This window comes from Peromyscus leucopus, chromosome X (genome assembly GCF_004664715.2).
Source record: "Peromyscus leucopus breed LL Stock chromosome X, UCI_PerLeu_2.1, whole genome shotgun sequence".
Classification (NCBI taxonomy): Eukaryota; Metazoa; Chordata; class Mammalia; order Rodentia; family Cricetidae; genus Peromyscus; species Peromyscus leucopus.
Genome location: NC_051083.1, coordinates 46,078,648 through 46,102,549, shown reverse-complemented (window position 1 = coordinate 46,102,549; position 23,902 = coordinate 46,078,648). Strand labels below are relative to the sequence as shown.

Here is a 23,902-nt window from a genome sequence, read left to right as displayed (position 1 = left end):
AACCTCCTCACCACATTTCATTCATATTATACACCAATAAATCTACACCTATCAGAAATGAAATCACTAAATTAAATTGTCCACCAAATTTGTAGGTGGGTTAATGGCATATAAGTTATTTGGGGTCTGGATAATATAACAGTTGAGGTAGTTAACCATTTGCTTTGTAATGAGAATAATCTCTCCATAAACCATATTTGCTGTGTTCTCTACCCTGCTCTACATATTCTTATATCAGGTCAGTGGAAATTGATTATTTATTGGTTGCTGAACATCTTTGTCTTATCTACTGTCAATATATTCCAATTTCCTTGAAAAAAAACATCACCTCTGGCTAAATCTGAGGGACTTTGGACTTTGAAGTTTCTGTGCTTTTCTCTGGTTAGGTGACTGGTGTGGCCCAAGTAACTCAGTGGAGGTTCCTGAGTCACAAAGAATGAAGAAAATAATGTATTATAAAGAGACTTAAGTTGTTCCTGGTAGCCATGTGTCCAGGCAGGTTTAAATTGTTTCCTATTTCTTGTTCCCCTGCCTTTAAGCTAATGCTTACATTTACATTGTTTTATTTAATAAAATAATGATTTCTGTTGCTTGCACCCAAAGAAGCCTGACAGACAACTAACCAAATTATCTTTCCAGATAACACTTTCCTGTTAAAAATCATTTAAGGATGGTCATCACGTGCCAAGGCCCCCAAAGAAGTCTGTTTGGCATGGGAAGCCCATTGCTTTACCTTCCTCTTGTCTGTTCAGCCTTGTCATTTTTTCATCATAACCTTAACTTCATTAAATTCAAATCATAACTTTGGCAAAAAGTTGCTTTCACCCATTTCTGTGTAAAGAATATTTCATTCCTTCTGTTTGTACTGTTCCCATTTCCACTAAATGATTACTTCTATCCTCTTCTTTAGTGTTTTGCTTAACTTCTTTAAGAAGTTATTCCTAATTGTGTTCTCTTCCATGGTTTCAATTTTCACTGGAGTATAGTCCTGAGATTATCATACAAATAAACTAGGGGAGTAGAAAAACCATCTAGGCACATGGGTAGATGTATGCATATACACTATTTAGAGCTCTTTTATTCACTAAAAGATCTAAATCTAAAGGCAAATGTTAGACATATTTTTATGAATTACTTTTAATACAAAAGAAATAAGCAAGGAAAACATCCTTACTTTTTATCAAGAGAAGGGTACCACTGGGACTCTTCCTCTCTGCTCCCCACTTTATTTCTGTGAGAGCTTTTCTAAATTAACTTTGGAACTATAACTATATAATTATATATATATATATATATATATATATATATATATATATATATATATATATACATATTTCTGAAAAGTCCTGGGTTAAGAGATCCTTCTGTAAGAGATTAATTCTTTTGGAGAATACTGAATACTATTCTGAATGCCAATCAATGCCTTCTCAAAAAGTTGGGTCCACAAACTCATCACAAATGATTAAATTCTCTCTTTTGCTCATGATCATAAAGCAACAAACTTTTATATGAAGCTATAGTGTCAATAACATGGTTAAAATAATACAAATATGAATTTTTCTAGATTTTGCCATGGAACCTAGTATTAATTACTAACATCAGTTGAGTATTCACAGTAAGCAATGCAAGGAAGGAAACTTTTTTCATGGACTACACAATACAATTCTCTTCATAACCGATATAGCTCATAGTTATATCTATATCCTAGAGACGGGTAATCTGAAGTTTAGGGAGGTGGAGTAACTCACTCCAGATTTTACAGCTTTGAGACTTAAGCCAAAAATCCAAATCCTGCACTTTAAGCATTATAATATACTGTTTCCAGTAAATGATATTCCTTGAAATACTGATATAATGATATAAGTATTGCTATAATTCTTTTTCTGTATCATCCATGTGCAAATATAAAATGCTCAGCAAAGTGCCTGTTCTAGATTATGTATGCAAATACATAAATGCTGACTCCAGTTACAGTTGTTACTACAGATAGTACACATATCAAGGAGGAATTCAGGCTGAAGATTCAGATGGGGATCAGAATATTTTTTGTGTTATCTACTAGTTGTATGGGACATCTATGAGCATCTGCTGCTTTTCCTGAAAAATAAATGTGGCTACAAACATGTTAGAAAATGTGTAGAAAAATTAAAATGTATAATACTTAAATATATTAATATACAAATATCCATAACTATATGGTAAATGTGAATGAACGGTTCTTTTATGTGCTTTGAATTAAAAAAGATTAGGAGAATGACTTGACCATGGTCATGTCTTCTGTAATTAACTACAAAAGTCCACTAAATTTGGTTCTTAAGTGTAAAAGGTACTTTTGAAAAATTGTTTTGTTTTGATATAGACACAGTCTTCTATAAAATAGAGGCTGGCCTTGAACTAAAAATCTTCTTGCGATCACTAACCACCACATCAGCTTCAAGGTAGTTTAAATGTTACTTGTTTGTTAATCATCAAATTCATTTTATTACTATGGAATTGCTGAAGTTCTAGCTCTGACTTGACACAAGAAAGAAAGAAAATTCTCTAACATCCAAACACATTCAGTACAATTTATTGTTTCTTTAGAAATTCTTCAATGTTTTTACAAGTGAAATGACTATCATGTATAAAGCTTTCAAAATTGTATTTCTCACCCATGGAGAAAGAAAAAAACATACAGCCTAGTTTAGCATCCATATATACCACGTTTATAGCAATGCATTCTTTAGTTTCTAACTGATTGGATAATTTCACCAAATGGATTTCAATGAGGGTGAGAAATGAGATGTTGCATTATTACAATTTGTTTATTTTAATATGATGAGACATAGAGCCTAATATTGAGATCCATGATATTTAAAATATGTTGTATTTTGTTATTTGTCTTATTTATTTCTAATTCTCAATTATCCTTATCACTTGAGGTAGAATCCTAGCACAGACAATTCAGAGGAGTGAATAATAAACAAGTCCCAGATTATTAACTTCATCTTTGTAATATGTTATGGCTGCATAGTGCCAAAACAAACAGTTTATATGTAATCAGCTCAATTGAGCAAATTATTTTGTATTAAAGACATTAAAAAAAAGTTGTTCATTGAATTTAACTGAGCCACCTATACTTGTAAGATTTATGTGTTTTACCCTCATTCTGCCCCTTTTTAAATTATGGTTACTTTGGAAAATTCATTCATATCTTTGGTCATATTTAGGTTGTTCAGTGTATACTGAGTAGTGTGCTTGTTAACAGCAAAAAAAAAAATGTAGCCTAAAAACTGGTGGTAAGTCATAAAGAAGCTGGAAATGGCAAGTGAAAATGTGACAGATTTTCTATTTACTTTTTTATCCATACCTTCTGTTTGATAATCATCTCATTGATGTCTTCCAGATCACCCACCATCACTCTCTGTGATTTTATAACTCGATCAAGCAGAGAAAGCCAGTCTGTAAGTTCTGTCCAAGCTCGGTTGAAATCTGCCAGAGCAGGTACCTCCAACAGCAAAGAAGATGGCATTTCTGGTTTGGAGGCGGCAGTTTCCTTGGTAACCACAGGCGGTGTCACTAGAGTAACAGTCTGACTAGCAGCTAGTGGAAGAAAAGAAGAGATATGAGAAACATCAGCAAAAGAGTCAATTTCAATAACAATAAAAGAACATTAGTTGATAGCCAACAGTTTGAGTCAAGATTTCTCGCAATGTATCTAAAAATGTGAATACTTATAGGGCATAGATCATATAATATTCAAACATGCTTAATAATCTTTAACATATTTTATCTTATTTTTTTGCCTTACCAATTTAAATAATTTTTCAGTAAGAATCATATAGACTGTAAAGTTTATAAACAGAGCTATTAGGACATTTCCAGGTAAGGTTTATCTATTTATTGCCCATTCAAGGAAGAAAAGGAAAAACTAAAGATTGTTTAAGGTCATATTTCTGACTTCAGATTTCCTTAAATAATAAAAGTACTCACTAGGAAGAAACTCTCTGTATCTTACAGTGACAAAGGAATCAACGGTTGATCTGTTTTATAGACAAGGTGACAACAGTGTTATAACTGGGAAGGCAGCAGCAATGAAATAGTGGACAATGTGGTTCAGAAGGGAGGCATTCAGAAAAAGATGGAAATGGCATCTTGGCAGAAGATCTCATAGGTGTGGACAAGGGAGCTATTCAAAGAACATAAAAATAAGATGTGCACATTTATACTATGAGTGACAATACGCTCATTTCAGTGGCTGCATTATTACTCATACTTTTTAGGTGGTCTCCGATTAAGAAGATAAGAGAGAAGGAAGAATGCTTCCTCTATTTCCAATGTCTCAGAGACACCCAACACTTCCCACAGATAAAAGAGTAAGGCAGAATGAAAAGTGTTGGAGATGTCAGAATTGAAACATATGCAAGTCTTGTACATACAGTCATAACCATTGGGACTTCATGAGTTTTTTTTATTTAAATTTTTTAATTCATTTTACATACCGAATACAGGTTCCCCCTCTCATTCCTCCTCCCACTCCCCCCAGCCTCCGCTACAATAAATCCTAAATTCAACAATAAACTGTAAATAATAGTTTCTGGAAAGTCAAAATGTAGAGTATGTCTAAGTTTTCTTGCTATTTAGATTATTTTAACTATTTTCTTTAAAAATATTTACTGTGTTTTAATTTGTGTATATGTATGTTACATGACTTTTTAATCTGCTACAGCAAAGTGCAAAGAAAAATTCCCATGTGCCATACCTACTATTGGAAAAATAATAGAATTTGATTTATTTTATATATATAATCATGCCTAGAATAATAATCTAATGTGTTTGAACAAATGGTCAGACCAACTCTCCATGAGAGAGATGTTCTGTCACAGTCATACAGTTTAACTGAAACTCAAGAGGATTTAAATAATTCACCTAAGGTTACACAGCTAAAACATGACAGAAAAAGTGTTTACCTCCAGTAATCTAGACTTCAAATGTTTTTTGTTATAGTGATTCCTGAACACAGGTTTTTTTCTAACTTAAATGAAAGTCAGTGAGATGTCTTGGTGAATAGAAACACTTCTCACTGAGCCATATGACCTGAGTTTGATCCGTGGGGCCCACATGGTGGAAGGAAAAAACCTACTTTCACAAGTGGTCCACATTCATTTGTTCCATTGCCAAGTGTTTACTGATTCTACAGTAGCACTGTGTTCTAGAATCTACATTTTGAACCCAACTTGACATGCCAGCCTCAGATCCCTCCTCCATTCTGCCTCTTGCTTCCCACACTTGATTCTGCATCATCCAACTGACACAGGTCATTAGACACTTTAATGTCCTTCCACGTGTCCTGTGCGTCCTTTAAATTTTCCCACTTGTTTCCACATAAAATTTCATATCCTCTTCAATTATCAAAGCTAAATGTCTTTTGTGTGGGAGTCTCAGGATAAGCATGTACCAAAAAAGTCTCAATAAGGCACAGAGCAGCACTTCTGGATCACAGACACTGTATAGCACTTAATATTTTCTTATTTAAACAAACCTATGTGCAAAAAGAAATGTCACAGGTGGATTATTTATAGTTTTCATGTTGTATAGTCAGGCTTCCAATTGGAATATAACCCTGCTACTTTGTATCATTTGAGCTACCTGGCACATTTCTCTCACTCCTATTCCTCTGTTTTGTGTTGTTCTCTATATTCATGTATTTAACTTTATAAAGATCACACAAATTAATCTTATCATTCAATATTGTCTGCATATGGCTTATTTTACTTAGTATAATATCCTTCAGGCTCATCTAGGTTGTGGGCAATGACAGCACTTTGTGGCTATACTAAATGAAACACATACTTCTAAAACTTAATGTTAACATCCACATGAAATGTTAGTCTTTCTGGGTGTGGGTTACTTCACTCAGGATGATTGTTTCTACTTCCATCTATTTACAAAAAAATTTCACTTTTCTTTAACAGCTGAATAACACTCTATCATATAAATGTACTACATTTTCATTAACCATTCATTTGTTGATGGGTATCTAGGCTGTTTTCAATTCCTGGCCATTATAAACACAGATGAGCAAGTATTTCTGTACTAAGATGTGGTGTCCTTTTGGCATATGCCCAAGAGAAGTATATCTGGATTTTGGGGTAGAACAACTTATAGTTTTTTGGAGAAAGAAAACTCTACACTGATTTCTACAGTGGCTGTACCAGTTTGCAATCCAACTAGCAATGAATAAGTTCCTCCCTCATCAGAAAAGCTTCCTCTTTCCATAGATGGTAATTAAGACAGAGACCCATTGGACAATTTGTAGAAAATAATTAAGGCATTTTGGAGCACTCATCCACAAATGGAATGTTTTTAATCCCACCTCTGATTTAAGGGTCAAGGATCTATGTGGAAGAGGAGGCAGAAAGATGTTAGAGACAGAGATGGTGGGTGACTCCAAGGAAGAAACAGTGTTTTCCAAACACCATGGGGGAGATACATATATGAAGTCACACAGACTGTGATAGCATCCTTAACACCTGCAAATGCTCAAAGCAGACAGAAATCCCAGCCCAGGGCCAGGGAAGAGGGGACAAAGTGCCACCCTGAACTAAGAAGCTATTTGCAGCTAACACCAGCTGGAAGAAAATCAGTTTTCTTAAATGGAGTGCCACTAGACACATAAACCATATTTCATGGCAAGCCTTATGCTCAGGAGTAGTTGGATAACACAAAATAGACTCCATGTCCTTTTGTGTACTTTTTTTTTTGTATTTTTAAAAAGAGAGTAAGAATAAAAAGTTGTTTGATTAGTGAGAGATGGAGGACCAGGGAGGAGTTCTAGGAGAGTAATAATATGATTAAAATATATTGTGTGAAATATTCAAAATAAAAACATTTAAAAAGAAAATGACAGCACATTATTCATTTTTAGGTATTAATAACGTATTCTTATATACAAGTACAATATTTTCTTTTATCAATTTGCCTCAATTGACAATAGGCTGATTCCATTTTTTTGGCTATTGTTGCTAGTAATATACTGAACATAGGACAGCACATGCCTCTATGACATAGCAACTTAATTAAATTTCTTTTCAATATAAACCTGTTTCTGAATCAAGTTATTCTGTTTGTAACTTTGTCTATGCATAGGTATGTATCATTATAAGGGTGATTTTTGTTGTGCCCACACTGTAAATGATAGAGAATTCCTTGAGAGTACTTGAATATGTAATGGCAATTAGATAAGGAATTAGAATACATTAATTAACACACAAAAACCCTAATAGTATATTATGGATGATCATTGTTCTTCCTAAGGAGTGTGGGTTCTCCCCAGCAGGTTGGAACATCTTTTCTATGCACCGTTTAGTAACCTAAACTAGTGATTCTCAAACTATAGGTCATGACCTATTTGGCGGTTAAGCAATCTTTCCACAGGGGCTGCCTAAAACTACCAGAAAACACAGATATTTACCTTGCTATTCATAACATTATCAAAATTACAATTATGAAGTAGCAACAAAATAATTTTACAGTTGGGGAGTCACCATAATGCGAGAAACTGTATTAAAGGGTGGCAGCCTTAGGAAGGTCGAGAACCCCTGCTCTAGAAGGATATGTTGCAATCTTTCCTGTTTTATCACATTACCCCCCAAACAGATATTACAATGTATCTTATCAACTTACAGAGATATACACTTTCTATATACAGAGGAGGGTATGGATATGCAAAAGATTATGCACTTAAATAGCCCGACTATTAATGATTCTACCATACTTACGCCTTGCATTAGAAAATGAAAATGATTCTACAAAAACTGAATTTTCCATCATAGTTAAACACAATGACAAGTTTAAAGCAGCTAAAATGAACTGACTTTGTCACAACAAAAATAACAGTAGGTATAATATCCTATTGTAAACCATAGCTTTACTCTGAGTACTTTGTTAATTAAAAGGTGTTGGCTTTAAGAAGGAACTCTTATTTTTTTCCGAAGTGTTTGAAGAACACATCTCTAGACTAAAATTTTAATTGATTTTAGTGATACATGATTAGGCAAACTATCAGCTTTGTTTAGAGATATAAAGGGTCCACTAAACCTTTCAAACACACACACATAATATATATATATATATATCTGGCAAATTTCCTTTGAAGTGTTCACACACAGTTTTCCATAATTCACAGGTCTTCCTTGGTTGATAAAAAATACAAGAAGAACATATTCTATTTATAGCTTTGTATATATGACTATGCTTCCTTCCATTTTCTGTTTGAAAATCAGTCAACTTACTGATAAGTGGTTGAGTATGTACCAATTATTATGTGAGGTATTGGTATAAAGTGCTATTATATATCATTTTCATTTCACCATTCTGTGTCAATTGAAGGTGGAATTTGATACGCACAGTCAAATTGCTTTGGTGACCTGGTGAGATGGTTCAGTGGCTAAGGATACTTGCTACCAACCCTGAAAACTCAAGTCTGATGCTGAAACACACAAGGTTAAAGATGAGAACCAATTCTCACAAGTTTGACTTGCACATATATGCTACGGCATATATACAACCTTATCCCTACCCACTCTACCTCATCACAAAGTAAGTAAGTACATAATAAAAACTGATGTCCTTTTGTTTAGTTCTAAGGGACCTAAGAAAACTTTTTACTATCATTGAATTAAATAGCAGGAAGCAACAAGAATACTTTCTTTCCAAATATTTAAAAGCATGGCATTTGGCATATTGAAATACCTAACAATTCAGGGGTACTGTGTATCAAAATTAAAAATCATTTCTGGAGTCCAAGAAAGAAAACCATATTTCATATAAGTGAGGAAGAACCTCAATTCTCTGTGTCTGTAGCCTTTACATAAAATTAGAAACCAATGTGTTACCACAAGAAAAGAAAATTTCTCAAAATACACAGAGTGGAAGATTCATACAGTCATTTTAATTTTATTTTCAAATCAGAAAATTTGAAGAAAACAATTTCAGTAAAAATTGGTAGGACATTAGAAGTATAGCCAAAGCCAGCTACTACACTGTCCAGTACAGAGGATGAAGAGAGAAAAGCTAAGTAATGCGAGAAATATTTATGAATGATGATCATCCAATCCCAAAGTGGTATCAGAGTAAAATCTATGTAACCACTTGTTTTAACTAAAGAATGTGTGCATATCTCATTATAGGAAAACGATAAAGCATAGTCTACCCCCAAGAAAATAAAACCTGGGCATGACAAAATGATTTCTAATTAAATATTCAGTGTAAATGAGACATGTACTTGAGTAAGCTACATTGTAATCCCGAGAATTATTAACATAATAGCAAACATTTAAAGGCCATTATACATCAAATAAGATTCCCTACCAAGGCCATGGCGGTGGTGGCACATGCCTTTAATCCCAGCACTTGGGAGGCAGAGGCAGGGGGATCTCTATGAGTTCAAGGCCAGCCTGGTCTACAGAGTGAGATCCAGGAAAGGCACCAAAACTACACAGACAAACCCTGTCTTGACAAAAACAAACAAAAAGATCCCCTACCAAGAGTCAGATCCCCAGATAAGCTACTCAATGTAAATGTTAGTCATCTTTACCCAAACCCTCAGTCTAACACATAATAAGTTCTCAACAAACATTTTTTTACATGGGTTAGAAAGATAAACACACTGAGTACTTAAAGTATAATGTATATTTGTCTATTCCTATTAATGTATATATGTCTATAATTTTATCACAGTTTTAATCTGGGAATCCATAAGAAAGAATAATTAACTGCAATGTAAGCAAAATGATAGTCAATAGTCTAAAACTTTAGATTCATTTGGACTAAATTAATAATGGTACTTACAACTGAACTTTCAACAATTGTAAAATGATGTCATTTTCTCTATAGGTTCCTTACTTTGTCCTCCTGGTATGGACCCAAAAGCCACAACAAAATGTGACTTAAACTATAAAATAATTGTAGTTTCTGAGTATGTGGAAATACTTAAATCCACATGCACTATTTCTGTTTTCTCAGAACATTAAATTTGGAGCTAATATATGATCTAGCAATTCTGAATATGTTCAAAAGACCTGACAACAGGACATTGTACATACATTAATTGTAGCATTTTTCATGATAGTCTAGAACTGAATATGCTAAAATGTCTGTTGAAGGTGAAATTAAATATATATATTACATATATAGCAATATATTATATGCAGATATACTGTGATATTATTAAGCTTTATAGAGAGTCTATTGATATTATACAACATGAGTACATCATGAGTTATTCAGCAGTATATATAGAGTAAGGTAGATAGAATTAACAGTATTGAAATGTATACTTTAAAACTGTTAAGATGGTGAATGTTAAAGATTTATTTTACTCTTAATTGTGTACACGTATATGTTTCTGTGTGTTGGTATATGCATGTGTGTGTATGTCTGCACATGAGAGTGTCAGATTCTTTGGAGCTCGTTAGAGAACCTTGTGAATGGTGCAATTTGGGTGCTGAGAATTGAACTTGGATCCTTTTCAAGAACGCTGCATAATCTTAACCTCCAAGCCACCTCCCCAACCTCAAATGGTAAATTTTATGTCATATATTTAACTACAAAGACTTTATGGATGAGAAAAGTAGTTTTTTTCATCTCTACATTGAGAGAGGAAGATTTAAAAGAAATCTTTGAATACTGTAACAAATATCATCCTATACATCACAATCTTTCTGCTATAGTGAGGCCCAATGTAAAATGACTGTTTACTATTTTGTTGTCTTTAGCACTATTTTGTATCCCTCTAAAATCTTTTGTGAAGCAATCAGAATCTGCCAATAATTCTTGGTGGCAGGTTCTGTGAGGCTCTACTGAAATCCTTTCCTGGACATTATTGGGCATTCCACAGATCACGAGAACAATGGTTGCTGGTAGATTCTAAAAGCTACACTCCCTCCCTCCTCTCTCTGTTTCTTTTGTCCTCTGTGTGTGTGTGTCTATCTTTCAAGCCTACTTCTTTTGTAAAAGGTTTATTCTTAGTTTGGGTTATGTGTTTGTGCAGGTGTGTAGGTATATGCATTTGAGTTTTATTGTCCATGGAGGTCAGAACAAGGCATAAGATCCCTGGAGCTGCAGCTGGAGCTGGGGTTACAGGACTTTGTGAGCTGCCCCAATTGGGTGCTGGGAACTGAATTTGGGTCTATGCAAGAGCAGTATGGACTCATAATTTCTGAGCCATCTTTCCAGCCCTGTAATACTATGGTGATATTTTATTTGTACTGAAATGTGATTTTATTTGTATGTTAATAAATCAAGTACCCTGGAGGTCAGAGCTAATAGCAAGCAATAGCAGAAGACAGGCAGTAGTGGCACACACCTTTAATCTTGATCACATGACAGACAGATCTCTGTGTGTTCAAGGATATAGCCAGCATGGAGACACAAGCCTTTAATCTCAATATCAGCCATAGAGACCTAGAGGTCTGTATAGACAGGCAGTGACGAGGATGTCATGTGGTTGGGTTTACAACCAATAAGAATGCAGAACAGAAAGTCAATAAAAAGACAGATACTCAGGAAGTAGGCCTCTTTCTGAGGGGAAGGACAGGCAGGAAGGGTAAGAAGGCAGTTTTAAGTCTCATCTCTTAGCTACTGCTCTGACCTCTTGGGCTTTTAACTCTGCATTTGGCTCTGTGTTTCTTATTTAATAAGACTGCTATATCTACAGAATACTATTCTTGATTGTTGCATGGATTCAGGTGCCATCTTACTTGCCTGTGTTTGAGAAACCTCAGAGGAATCAGGCCAACTCTAGATGCTATCTAGAGATAGTTTCCAAATTACTGAGTCCATGATTGCTGATTATTGATCTATCTCTTGGATGTCCAGTAATAACTCTCTAACTTCCTTAGGGGCTAATGTACCAAGCAGGATTTCCAATAAACATGCAGGAAAGCTTGTCTAAGGCACCATATCTTTTGTTTATATATCTGATCATCTCTGGTGTTCAATTCTGGAATAATACTGTTAGCAATTATTACTTCCTAGTACAACCTGTATCTAATTCAATTGAATGGTGTGAAAATTTCAAAAGCACACACATATTTAGTAACATTTATTATTTAGGGGTTTATAAAGTAGTTGTATAATTCTTGCCTATACATGAGTTTCAATACCATTTTAGGTGTTCATCCCTACGTGAAATCATAGCACATCCTGCAGGTAAAACACCAAGAGTTTGACAAATTCATGAACTAAAACCATGGACTCTGTTTTCATAATGACACTGGAAATGCAACTCCTCTCTTTTACTGGTTTGAAGTGATTGTGTTGGACTAAGCTTGTCTTTTAATGTTCTGGGTCAGTTCACACTTTATGTACTGCAGGAATGGAACACACACCAGCAGACATAGTAGAACTAGCTAAAAAAATCCACTTATGTTTTCATTTAACTTGTAGAAAAGCACACTATGTCCTCAGTGATTATCAATGAGACAATAGAAGTTAAAAGGTAGAAATACAAGTAAAATTTAAAAAGCCAAAACTTTTTGTTACAAGCTGAAAGAAATGAATAACATTTTTGCATTAGCTTCTTTAAAGTATGTCCATAAAATCATCACCAAATCCTTTTGCAAGTAGGAGAAGCAATCATAAATAAAAACACATTGTTCCAATGATTGAATGCCAAAGCTTCCAGGAGCACAAGCATGCCAATCTTGGAAGCACATACTTCCTTTTGCTTCAGGCTTGAATCTCATTGTCTTCTCTTGATGAATGGTTCTAAAATTAAGAATGTAAAGGGAGTCTGGGGAAGCTATGAGCCTATAGTTTATGGTTTCTGAAATAGGTTTATTCAGAAAAACCTTTGAAGCTGTGCTGTTGTAGTGTTACTTAATTCTGAATTTACTTTTGCTAAGTAAAAATCCTGTTAGTTCAAGGCTGATGATAGTTCCTGTATTTTTTTAAAGCATGAAATTCTACTTAAACCCTAGTTTGACTGATACTTTTCCATAATGCCACTGTTTTACATAAAAGATATGTTTCAATACTCTTAAATTTGAAAAGATGCATAGTGTAGTCTGAAAAATGATCTTTTCTAGAGAATGTTTTCAGAATATTTGAGAGGAATTTATATTTTGCTAGTGGGTGGAATGTTAAGTAGAAGTCTGATACATTTAGTCAAAAGGATAGTTCAAGTACAATATTTCCTTACTGATTTTCTACTTAGATGTTTCCTTTTCTGATTTTTTATTCATCATTGAAAGTTGACCACTGAATTTTCCTCCTGTTATTATACTGTGATCTAATCTGTCCGTTCATATTTCTTAATTTGGTTGTACAGGCACATGCAAACATGTATACACACACACACACACACACACACACACACACACACACACACAAATCCACAGGTTAAATGAATCTTGAAAGCAATATAAAGTCTTGTTGTTCTTCTGTCTAATAAACCATTTTTTCATTGGTTCATTCAATCTACATGTTTTCAGTCATTATTGATAGGTAGGTAAGGATTATTTCCTTTGGTAACCTGCTTTTGGTTTTATTTAGGCTTTCTTTCCCTGTCCTCTGCTGCTTCATTCCTTTATGGTTTGCTTTTTTGCATCTTTGTGTCTACTAAAGTTTTTTTTTTCTTCAATGGAGCTTATATGAAAACTGTATATTAATAAAAGGTTATTTTAGGGTGATAGCAACACAACATTAATCACAACTACAAACTCTATAATTTCCACAGAATATTTTATGTTCCTAATACCAAAATTTGTACTTTGTGATAAATTCTATCTTTAATAAATTAACATAATTATAGTTCTTTTAATAAGGAATTATACAAACTTTTCATTTGAAGAAAATATTGCCTGAAAATATATTTTTGGAAGAAATGAGACTATATGTAAGATTCAGATACCCTAACAAATTTAAGTACACCATTTATAATATAATACTATCCTTTTCTCATTAAGAGAAAAGTAATAATTCTTATAATTGACATTTCTTTTATTGTGAGATACTTATTTAAAACCTGGAAACAAAATATATTTCCGTACCATGAAAATTATCAAATGTATTAGTATATTATTTTAAAAATGAAAAGATGTAAATTATACACATTTTTTAATTAAATGATATGTCACAAAATTTGGAGTTTATTGCACAAAAGCAAGTCATGTAAAAAAGTCAAAGTCAACCTAAATTATTAAAATAGAAAAAAAACAGAAAGAAAATGAACTAATCACTGTTGATAAAAATAACCAATACATGTGGGTAGAAAATATGATTGCACTTAGTTTAGAAGACATTCATCTTTTAATAATACAGGCAAGTAAGGGCTAAAATGTCAAATCATTTTGCTAATACCCTCAGCATCCCAAAATCAACATTCCAAAAACGGAACAGAGCCCTGGTCCATGTCTTCCTATTTCATCAATCAAAGAACAATTTGTGGAAGTTGGTTCTCTTCTACCGTAGGAGTGCATGGGGTTGTATTTAGGTCCTAATGCTTAGTGGCAAGTGTCATCTTGCCAAACCAATCTTTCCTATTTTTATGATCAAATGTGTAGGCCTATGAAACTCTTACTCATGACAAAAGTTAGTCCTAAATGTCTCTTCTCTAATTTTCTATATTTGCTTAGTCTTATGTAACAAAAGCACATACGTTAAATTATATTGGATATTATTTGTACTGATCCAGTTGCAAATTTCTAGGTTTTGGAACAAATTGTAGAAATTTCAATGCTTATTGTTAAAATGTTGCACCTCAAAGCATTTACTTTTTATATTAAATGTTTTCAGATAATTCAATAGATCCTTGATATTCTCAATCAGTATTTCTATGCCAATTTATAAATTAGAAAGCATATTTGCATCTTCAGCAGCTTGCTTAAGAGTTAAGGAATTCAAGAGATGTAGAGATATCCTAGTGTTTAAGAGCACTTGTTGTTCTTCTAGAGAACCCAGGTTCAGTTCCTAGCACACACATGGTAGCTCACAATTGTAGCACCACTTCTAGGGTATCTGACATGCTCTTCTGGTCTCTGTAGGCACTATAGGCTTATAGTGCGCAGATATAAATGCTAGCAAAACACCTATAGACATAAATAAAAATTAAAGCAAAAATATTAAGAAATTTAGTGCTGTACAGTATATTTTCAGTACTTGACATTATTACTAGAAGCATTGTGTTTTATTCATCACTCAGTATGGTAGGCATTACTAAATCTGTGGGAAATAGACATGATGAGCCTTAGGAAGGTTTTATCTATTATTTCCTATGAGATACTTAGCTTAAGACAGGGTTCTAATTTTTCCTTAGATTAGGCAAGAAGACAGAATTGTTTGTTATCTAGGTATATTAAATAATTCCATTAATTTTCATTAAAGGAAAATTTTCAAAGTAAAATAGAAATGTATAATAAATTTTTATTATATAGAAATTTATTTATATTAAAATATTTTCCATAAATAGTCGAGCTTCTATATTGTGACAATGGCCATCTGTATTTATGAAATCAATTTTCATTCAATACTGTCATTTAAAGTTACAAAATTGTTGAAAGGTTTATGTTCATTTGTTAAGAAGGACATGAAAATTATGTTTTTGATGGATTTCATTTTATTTCCAAGGCATTTATAAAAAAAATATATAATCAAACTATCTTTATTTTTATTCAACTGTGACCATTTGAGGTAACTAAACTATAGGTAAATCAGCATTATACAGGCACACTGCAATGTTCATTCTTTATGGTTAAATGCTGAGGAAGTTATACAGGAATATGAAATTTAAAAGCTTCTGGTTGAATGAAAAAATCTCTAACACTACATTATTTAAGACCAAAACACAGATCAGTCTAGAGTACAACAAGGGTAAGAGAAATGGTGTTGGAATTGATTGAAGGTTATAGTGTATGTCTAAATCCTTGAGTATGATTAATAAAGATCACTCTACTTGCACTTACTGTTCTATTCATATCCTTTCTGGAAGATAAACTACTTCAAAATTCTGGATCCAATAGTAATATACTATTATTGCTGATTTGCCATGAAACATTCCTGGGGCTGTGATTGAGATGATTGAGAGGACCACTAAAGGCTGAAAGGTAGACGTGACCAGCGAATGGCTTAGCTGTTTGCCAAGAAAAGAAATAATTTGATACCAGCAATACGCCACAGCAAAATAATCTTTTAATAGCTTAGGTACTTTGTTTAAATCTTTCAGTTATGTTTCAGTCATTAAATTATTAAGAACCTCTGACTTAGCTGTTTGGTATTTTAGATTGGAGGAAAGATGTTTTTAAATCATTTCCATTATCCATGGTTTATAGTTTTTCAAAATTAAAATTAGAGGATGTTGAGATAATCTCTTTTTATAAGGACTCCAGAAATTGAGAATGGTCTCCAAAGCTGAATGGCAAGATGAATGTATCATTTTCCATGACAGTATTATAATGCTATATACAGTCAAATAAATGATATTAATCCAATGGTTTAAAAATGGTTACAGGATCCTAGTAACCTCCAAATACAGCTCGGGATATGATTAAATAAAAGTTCAAAGAAAGACTGGACATTAATTTAGAAAGAATCTGCCAAGGTGATTGACAAACTGATGCATGATTAATCTATCTATGTATGTATACATATATAAATATATGTATATAGATATAGATATATCCATTGTTATCTAGACTATAATTAGCATGTACAGCAGACTAGGAGAAGTCCAGGTAGGCTGCCAGTCTGCCAATCTCCATGTTCTCTCGGCCTCTACCGACCATATGGTATGGTAACTAGGAGGGTAGTCCTAGTTACCTCCTAGTCCTCTACCCTCCTAGTTACCATACCATACCCAACAACTGGGACAGAGACTCTCATATCTACTAGAAACCTCACAGACTATGAGAAGCCCATGTAGGTTACCTGTCTCCCCAGAATCCCACACTCTTACTATACCGGTATCCCCTACACCCTATACCCAGTCCCATGCCTTCCTACTTGCTGTGGCCCTAACTATACTCTGCTATACTTATAGACTGGAGTCTAGCATAACTGTCATCAGAGAGGCTCCATCATCAACTGATACAAACAGATCCAGAGACCCACAGCCAAATATTAAGTAGAGCTCAGTGAATTCTGTGAAAGAAGAGGAAGAAGAATTATAGGAGTCATAGGGGTCAAGGACTCCACAAGGAAACCCTCAGAGTCAATAGTCCTAGACTCATAAGGACTCCCAGAGACTGGACCAATAATCAGAGAGCCTGCATGGGTCTAACCTAGGTCCTATGCATATATGCTATAGCTGTGTAGCTTAGTGTTTTTTGTGGCACTCCTAGCCAAGGGAGCATTTTGCCTGCTTTTTTGACCCTTTTCCTCATGCTGGGTTGCTTCATCTTGACTTAATATGAGGGGAGGTGGCTAGTCTTACTGTAAGTCGATGCACCATATTTGGTTGATATCCCGGGAAGCCTACCCTTTTATAAATTGAAGAGGAGTGGATGGGGAGGAGGGGTTGGGGGGTATGGACTAGGAAGAGAGGAGGAAGGGAAAATACAGTCATAATGTAATACAGGAGAGAATAAATTAATTAAAATAGTTCATAGATAATATCTATTTATATACTCAGTAATTATATAATTATATATTGTTGATGCCCAGTATTATTCCAGTATGGTGAGTGAGGTTTGTGACTTAACATTCATTCTTACATATCGCTAGATCTATATAGTATTTCTACTTCCTAGGATGATGACAATTTGCTTAAATTTTCCAAGGATTCATTTTCCAGATCTGTACATGTGCTTGTATTAATTGAAAGATTAAATTCTAATCCATTTAGAATAACTTTCACTTTTGTTCAAGAATGTAAAGTTTAAGATAATAAATTTATTATTATAGATAGAATCATTATTTGTGTAGTCATTGATAAACACACACACAGAGACACACAAAACTAATATATAAATTAATGATGAGTCTGAATGTTTAATAAAAAAAGTGTTTATTGATATCACAGTTTTAGAAGTCCAAAAGCATTGGACTGGAATTAACTTTGGTGGAGGGGGATTCATATCAGACAGCATCACATGGAAGACTCACAAATGAAAAGAAATGGTACATAATGAGAGATGATGCAAAGCAGAGAGAACATAGCTTTGCTCTTCTATAACTTTCTTCTCTGTCAAGAACATACCCAGGTTTGGAGATGTAGTTCAGATAGTAGAGCTCTTGCTTAGCATGCAGGTAGTATGAGGTTCATTGTCCAGTGCTGTATAAAACTGGCATAATGAAAGACACTATAATTCCAGCACTGCAGAGGTGGTGGATGCAAGAGGATCTGAAATTCAAGGTCATTGTCACCTACATATTGATACCAATATCAGTCTGACCTATACAAGATAATCTATCTCAGAAACAAACCAAATCAAACCAACTAACCAAACAGAAAAGAATGCATTCACTTTTGTGAGCCCTATTGTAATTTGTTGAGTCCAGCACAAACCCTTTCACAAGGTCAGTTCTGACTGCTACTCACCTACTAGGTAACACCTCTCAATCTTCTCGTCACCTTTCAGAAATGACAAATATGTTTCCACCATAAGAACCTTTGGAATATATGTATATATTATATTTATAGTCTTTATATGTACATACAGATACACACACACACACAACTTGTAATGAACTTGTCTGAATTGGGGAAAATGTATTAATATATGTCCTTGTTATAAAAAGCTCTCTCTGGGGACCTCTCTAGCACTCTGCTTCTTCCTATTCCCATGGGGTCTTCATTTATCATGGTATCTCTTCTCCAGAAATCCACAAAGATACCTCCACAAGAGACTACTGGCAATGGTCAAGACAAAGCCTGAGCTGACCTACTCTGATGATTAGATGGCTGAACACCCCAACTGTCATGATAGAACTCTCATCCAATGACTGATGGAAGCAGCTGCAGACATCCACAGCCAAAGCCCAGGTGGAGCTCCAAGAGTCCAATCAGTATGAGAGAGTAGGGATTATATGCTCAAGAGATACTGACACCATAACTGGAAAAAGCACAGGGACACTTGATCTTAGCCAAAAGGCCAAGAAGCGATAAAAGCACAGGGACAAATAGCCAAACTAGTGGAAACACATGAACTATGTACTAATAGCTGAGGAGCCCCCATGGAACTGGATCAGGCCTCTGGATAAGTGAGACAGTTGATTATCTTGAACTATTTAGGAGGCCCCCAGGCAGTGGGACCCGGACCTGTCCTTAGTGCATGAGCCTACCTTTTGGAACCTAGGGCCTATGCTGAGACATTTTGCTCAGCCTTTGTGTAGGGAGGAGGGGACTGGACCTGCCTCAACTGAATCTACCAGGCTGAGCTTAAGCCACAGGGTGGACCTTGCCTTGGAGGAAGTGGAAATAGGGGCTGGATTGGGGTGCAGGCTGGGGGTGGGAAGAGGGAGGATAGGGGAATCTATGGCTGATATGTAAAATTTAATTAATTATAAAATAAAATAATAATAAAAAGGTGTAAGAGCTAGTTAGTGAGAAGCCTGCCACACCCTAGTTAAAAAAAAGTCTCTCTCAAATAAGAAACCATATTGCTTCATTTGCTTTTGGCATTCATGACATATGTTAAAAGGCCACTAGTAAGGAAGTCAAAGCTGACATAGAAGGAAAATTAGGATAAAATTTTATAGGAAATGCAAATTACATTTTCCTAGGGAATTGAGTAGTGTGGTGCTCATAGAAATAATATTTTAAGTCAAGACTTCAATGGCAACAAATGAGTATCTAGCAGAGTGAAGAGTATATGCTAAAATATAAAGACAGCAGTTGGTGCTACAGATAATTTAGTATCATTTGATTTATTAAGAGTGAAAGTGTAGCAGGCTTTTTTGGACCGCCAGTACCCAAATCATGACACAGTGACTTATTATTAATTATGAATGCTTGGCCTTGGCTTAGGATTCTTTCTAGCTAGCTTTTTTTCTGTAACTTAAATTAACCCATTTCTATTCATCTATGTGCTGCGCCAAGTCTCATTTACCTCATCTACATACTGTCCATCCTGGCTTTCTGCTTCCTCCATGTCTATCTGGCTGGTCCCTGGCTGGCTGGCCCCTGGCTGACTGGTCCCTGGCAGACTGAAAGGCTTGCCTATTTTCTCTGTCCACCAGCCCGGCCTATCCCTCCTCTGCCTAGCTATTGGCCATTCAGCTTTTTATTATACCAGTCAGGTGCCTTAGGCAAGCAAGGTGAAGCAGCATCACATCTTTAATAGTTAAGCAAATGTAGCATAACAAAAGATGTACACCTTTACAAAGTTTTACAAATACAACATAAACAAATGCAACACATCTTTTCATAGTTAAACAAATATCTTTTTCTATAACATGAAAGCCCTAGACTAGCTACCAGGTAGCAAACTGCAAAATATTTTGCATATTATGTCAAGAAATTTAGTCCTTTTTCCCACAGAGGAAAAATGTAATATAACTTGTGTTCATTCTCAGTGGGTATGCAGCATGCAAGAGGGTTTGCTATAAAGAGCCAAACCAAAGAAGAGGCTTCATAAAAGATAATGCCTGAAAGAATGACAGAATCGAAATTCTGCTATTGAATAATATAAAAGATTTTAGGGCTATTTTGCTTTAAAGATTGATCAGACAGGTACCTGACCATGGGGTTTACTATTTAATAATTTATTTAAAAGTGCCAGTGGTCAATTTGGTAAATAGTGTGCTCCATCAAAATGAAGACTCTAGGAGTAAAGTTTTAAAAAGATAATTTAGGATATCCAGTAGTAGTAGATTGGTAGGTAAAATTTTGACTATGAAGTTGAATATAGAAGTCTGACACAGCAATGTTCACTGGTCTAGATTCTGTTAGCCTTATTTTAAATGCTCTAATGCATTGAGTTGATATTTAAATGATTTAACATGGTAAATTTTCTGTTGTGTGTTTTTAATCATAATACAAATGTTAAGAAAATTTGATAATAAATATACTATGAACACTGGCCTTCCAGATGATATGATGGTCATAAAAGGATGCAGATAGTAGCAGTTATGTCTAACACTTAAAGGGCCCACTGAGTTCAACTAGATGGGACTAGAAGCAAGTGACAAAAACGTCAACTGATGATACTCAATATAAAAGAAGAAAACATGCCAATCTAGAAAGTAAGTTCATAGAGAATTCAAATTGTAAGGGTATGGACAGTGTTAAATGAACATTAAGAGCACTTGGGGTGAGATTACAGGACCAAATCAGAGGGCATAGCTGTTTCCATGGATTCAATTAAATTCTGTCTCAGGTTCTAATGTAATTTTAAAACACAAACCGAAAACTGCCATTTTCATTATAGCAGGGATTTATCATGAGAAGCACATAGGAAATAGAAAGAAGTGATATAACATAATCACAATGTAAACTCAAGAAACAAATTATAGTGGAAAGAATACCGTGCAGAGAGTCAGAAAATCGGCAGGCTTTTTAAGAATGCATGTGATAAGAGTGCTGGTCGTGTGGAAGTGACAGATACTTTCTGACATACAGGGTGACAAAAGAAGTAAGAAATAAAAGACCAAATCAAATGAGGCAGGGGATGTGTTCAATGAAAAATAGAGTTAACAAATACTTTCTTTGGAAACAATTTTAAATGGCCAATTTGTTTCAAGCAAACAAAGACACTATAGTGAGGAGAACAGAAGACAGGTGTATGGCAGGGTCCACAGAAATATTTTAAGTGAATTTTTTATACTACTGCACTGTATTTTATTCTCAAATATTACTTTTTCCTCTTGTCTTACATGTAAAAATAGTAAGGATGATAATATACTGGAAAGACATTTTTATGGTTCTGACATTCAAAGCTCAATAATTGAGTTTAATGATTACAATGCTTCAAAATTCCCCTCCTTTAAAAAAAAAAATCTGTCATGATTTTGAGTCCAGAAACCAAGGCAGAGTGAATAGTACTCAGGCACTTTTTGTTGTACAGGCTTAGTCTTTTATGTGAGCATAAATTTTCCTAGTGGGTTACGGACAAAACTTTATTTCCTTCTTAAAGGAAACCATAAACTAGGCATAAGATTAAAAGTTTACCACATGGAGTTACTATCTGAATTTCCGATATCAAAATCAATTAAGAGTAGCTTCAGTCTTGATCTGAATACAATTTGTAATAGAGAGGAAAGTAGGGTTATAAAGAAGAAAGAGAGATCTATGGATACACAATAGATATTTGAAGGAATCTGCTTACAAAACCTGAAGCTGATAAAATGACACAGACCCATAGGGAATACACTAAAAAGATAACTTCATTTTGCAGTGCATACTTTTATCACTGGGCTGAGTGATGTTTTTTTTTTTTTTTTTTTTTTTTTTTTTTATCATGGTATAGAAAATAAAAGGAAAGAATTAAATTTTAAAGTCATGTCACAGAATGATATCAACAATAATAAAAAAGCTGAGTAAAAACTCATAGTGAGGCTTTTATAAATTAGGTAAGATCTATTAAAAACTAGACTTTAGTTTATTAAAGAGACTTCACCATGAACTTTAAACTCTCTTCTGTTGTCTCAGCTGCTCAAGCTAGTTTTGTCTCTGGAATAAGAAATCACTTAATTATATTTTATTTTCATTGTTTTACATACCTCCTCTCTCAACATTAGTACTCATTCTGAACTTCTTTTTGTTGCTTTTGGTACTCTTTTCTGCCTGAAGAATCCCCTTACTGTGCAAAGGATTGCCTGCAATCACCCTCAATAACTTAGCTCTCTCTATTTCATAAGAGGCTGACTTCAATAAGCATTCAATAAGCAAAATGAGGAGTCATCAGGAAATATGGATGTATTTTCAGTTAAAAAATGGATAACTCTGAGGGACTTACTGTGCAACATCGTGGTTATAGTTACTATTACTATACTATGTACTTGAGGCCTATTATGGGAATAGATATTGAGTGTTCTTATACTCTTTACCAGGCAATTAGCTATCTGAAGCAACAGATTAGCTAATTCTTTTTATTGTGCTAAAATTTCACATTGTCTACATGTATAAATCATCATATTACATACCCTGGATACATACAATATTTATTTATCAATTATAATTTACTAAAGCTATGGGAAAAAAAGAAAAACAGTATATCCCCAAGAAGCTTACAGTCAAATGGGAGGAAGAGTATGAGACCATCTTAAAATTAAATTTACAAAGAGATACATACTGTGAGAAAAAATTCTGAGTAATTCTAGTATGACAAGTTATGAATGTCTTCTTTGACCATGACGTTTGAGCTTAGCCTTAGTGAAATATGGTGAAAGAAAAGCAAGGTTAGAAAGTCTTACTCAGAGGACCATATAAATAATAGCTTGTTGTAAGAAAGCTTAAGTACTTCTATAGACAAACAAAAAGATGAAAACTACCTAATTCAACATGTCACTGAAACTAAGGTCCTAGAAGTTATAGATTTTTAAGATTATGTGGAGAACAATGGGAAAGGAATGGTATGTTTAAACAACTCTAAAATCAAATGTGTCATTTGAAAGTATTGCAGTTTTACTATACAGAACAATAAGATGGGGTAATAGGAGACAAATTTAAATATTAATATATTGATATTATTCAACACAATAATCTGGGTAGTTTTAAAAGTGAAATAAATCCAAGCCCAGTGTAGCATAATTATAATCCAAGTATTTGAGAGGCTGAGGTAGGAGTATTGCCTGTTCCAGGCCATTTCAAGTTTACATAGTAAGAATCTATAAAAAGGAAAGGATGAAATGGGGCACTATCAATCACAGAATATGTCTTGTACTGGACAAATGGAGCTTACAGCCATACTAACATAAGCACTACTCTAATACTCGAGGAAATGTGATTAGACTTATTCAGAGATTTTCCAGAATAATCCGACAT

General features: G+C 34.2%; 1 protein-coding gene across 9 annotated transcripts in view; it reads right to left on the bottom strand.

Moving 5' to 3' along the window:
• Positions 1-23,902, bottom strand: part of Dmd (dystrophin) — a 2,209,767-nt gene that overhangs the window by 639,940 nt on the left and 1,545,925 nt on the right. For all 9 annotated transcript variants that reach the window (XM_028881805.2, XM_037198928.1, XM_037198927.1 and 6 more), the window contains one exon: positions 3,350-3,582. In XM_028881805.2, the coding sequence (XP_028737638.1) occupies positions 3,350-3,582 (233 nt within the window). The remainder of the gene's footprint in view (positions 1-3,349; positions 3,583-23,902) is intronic.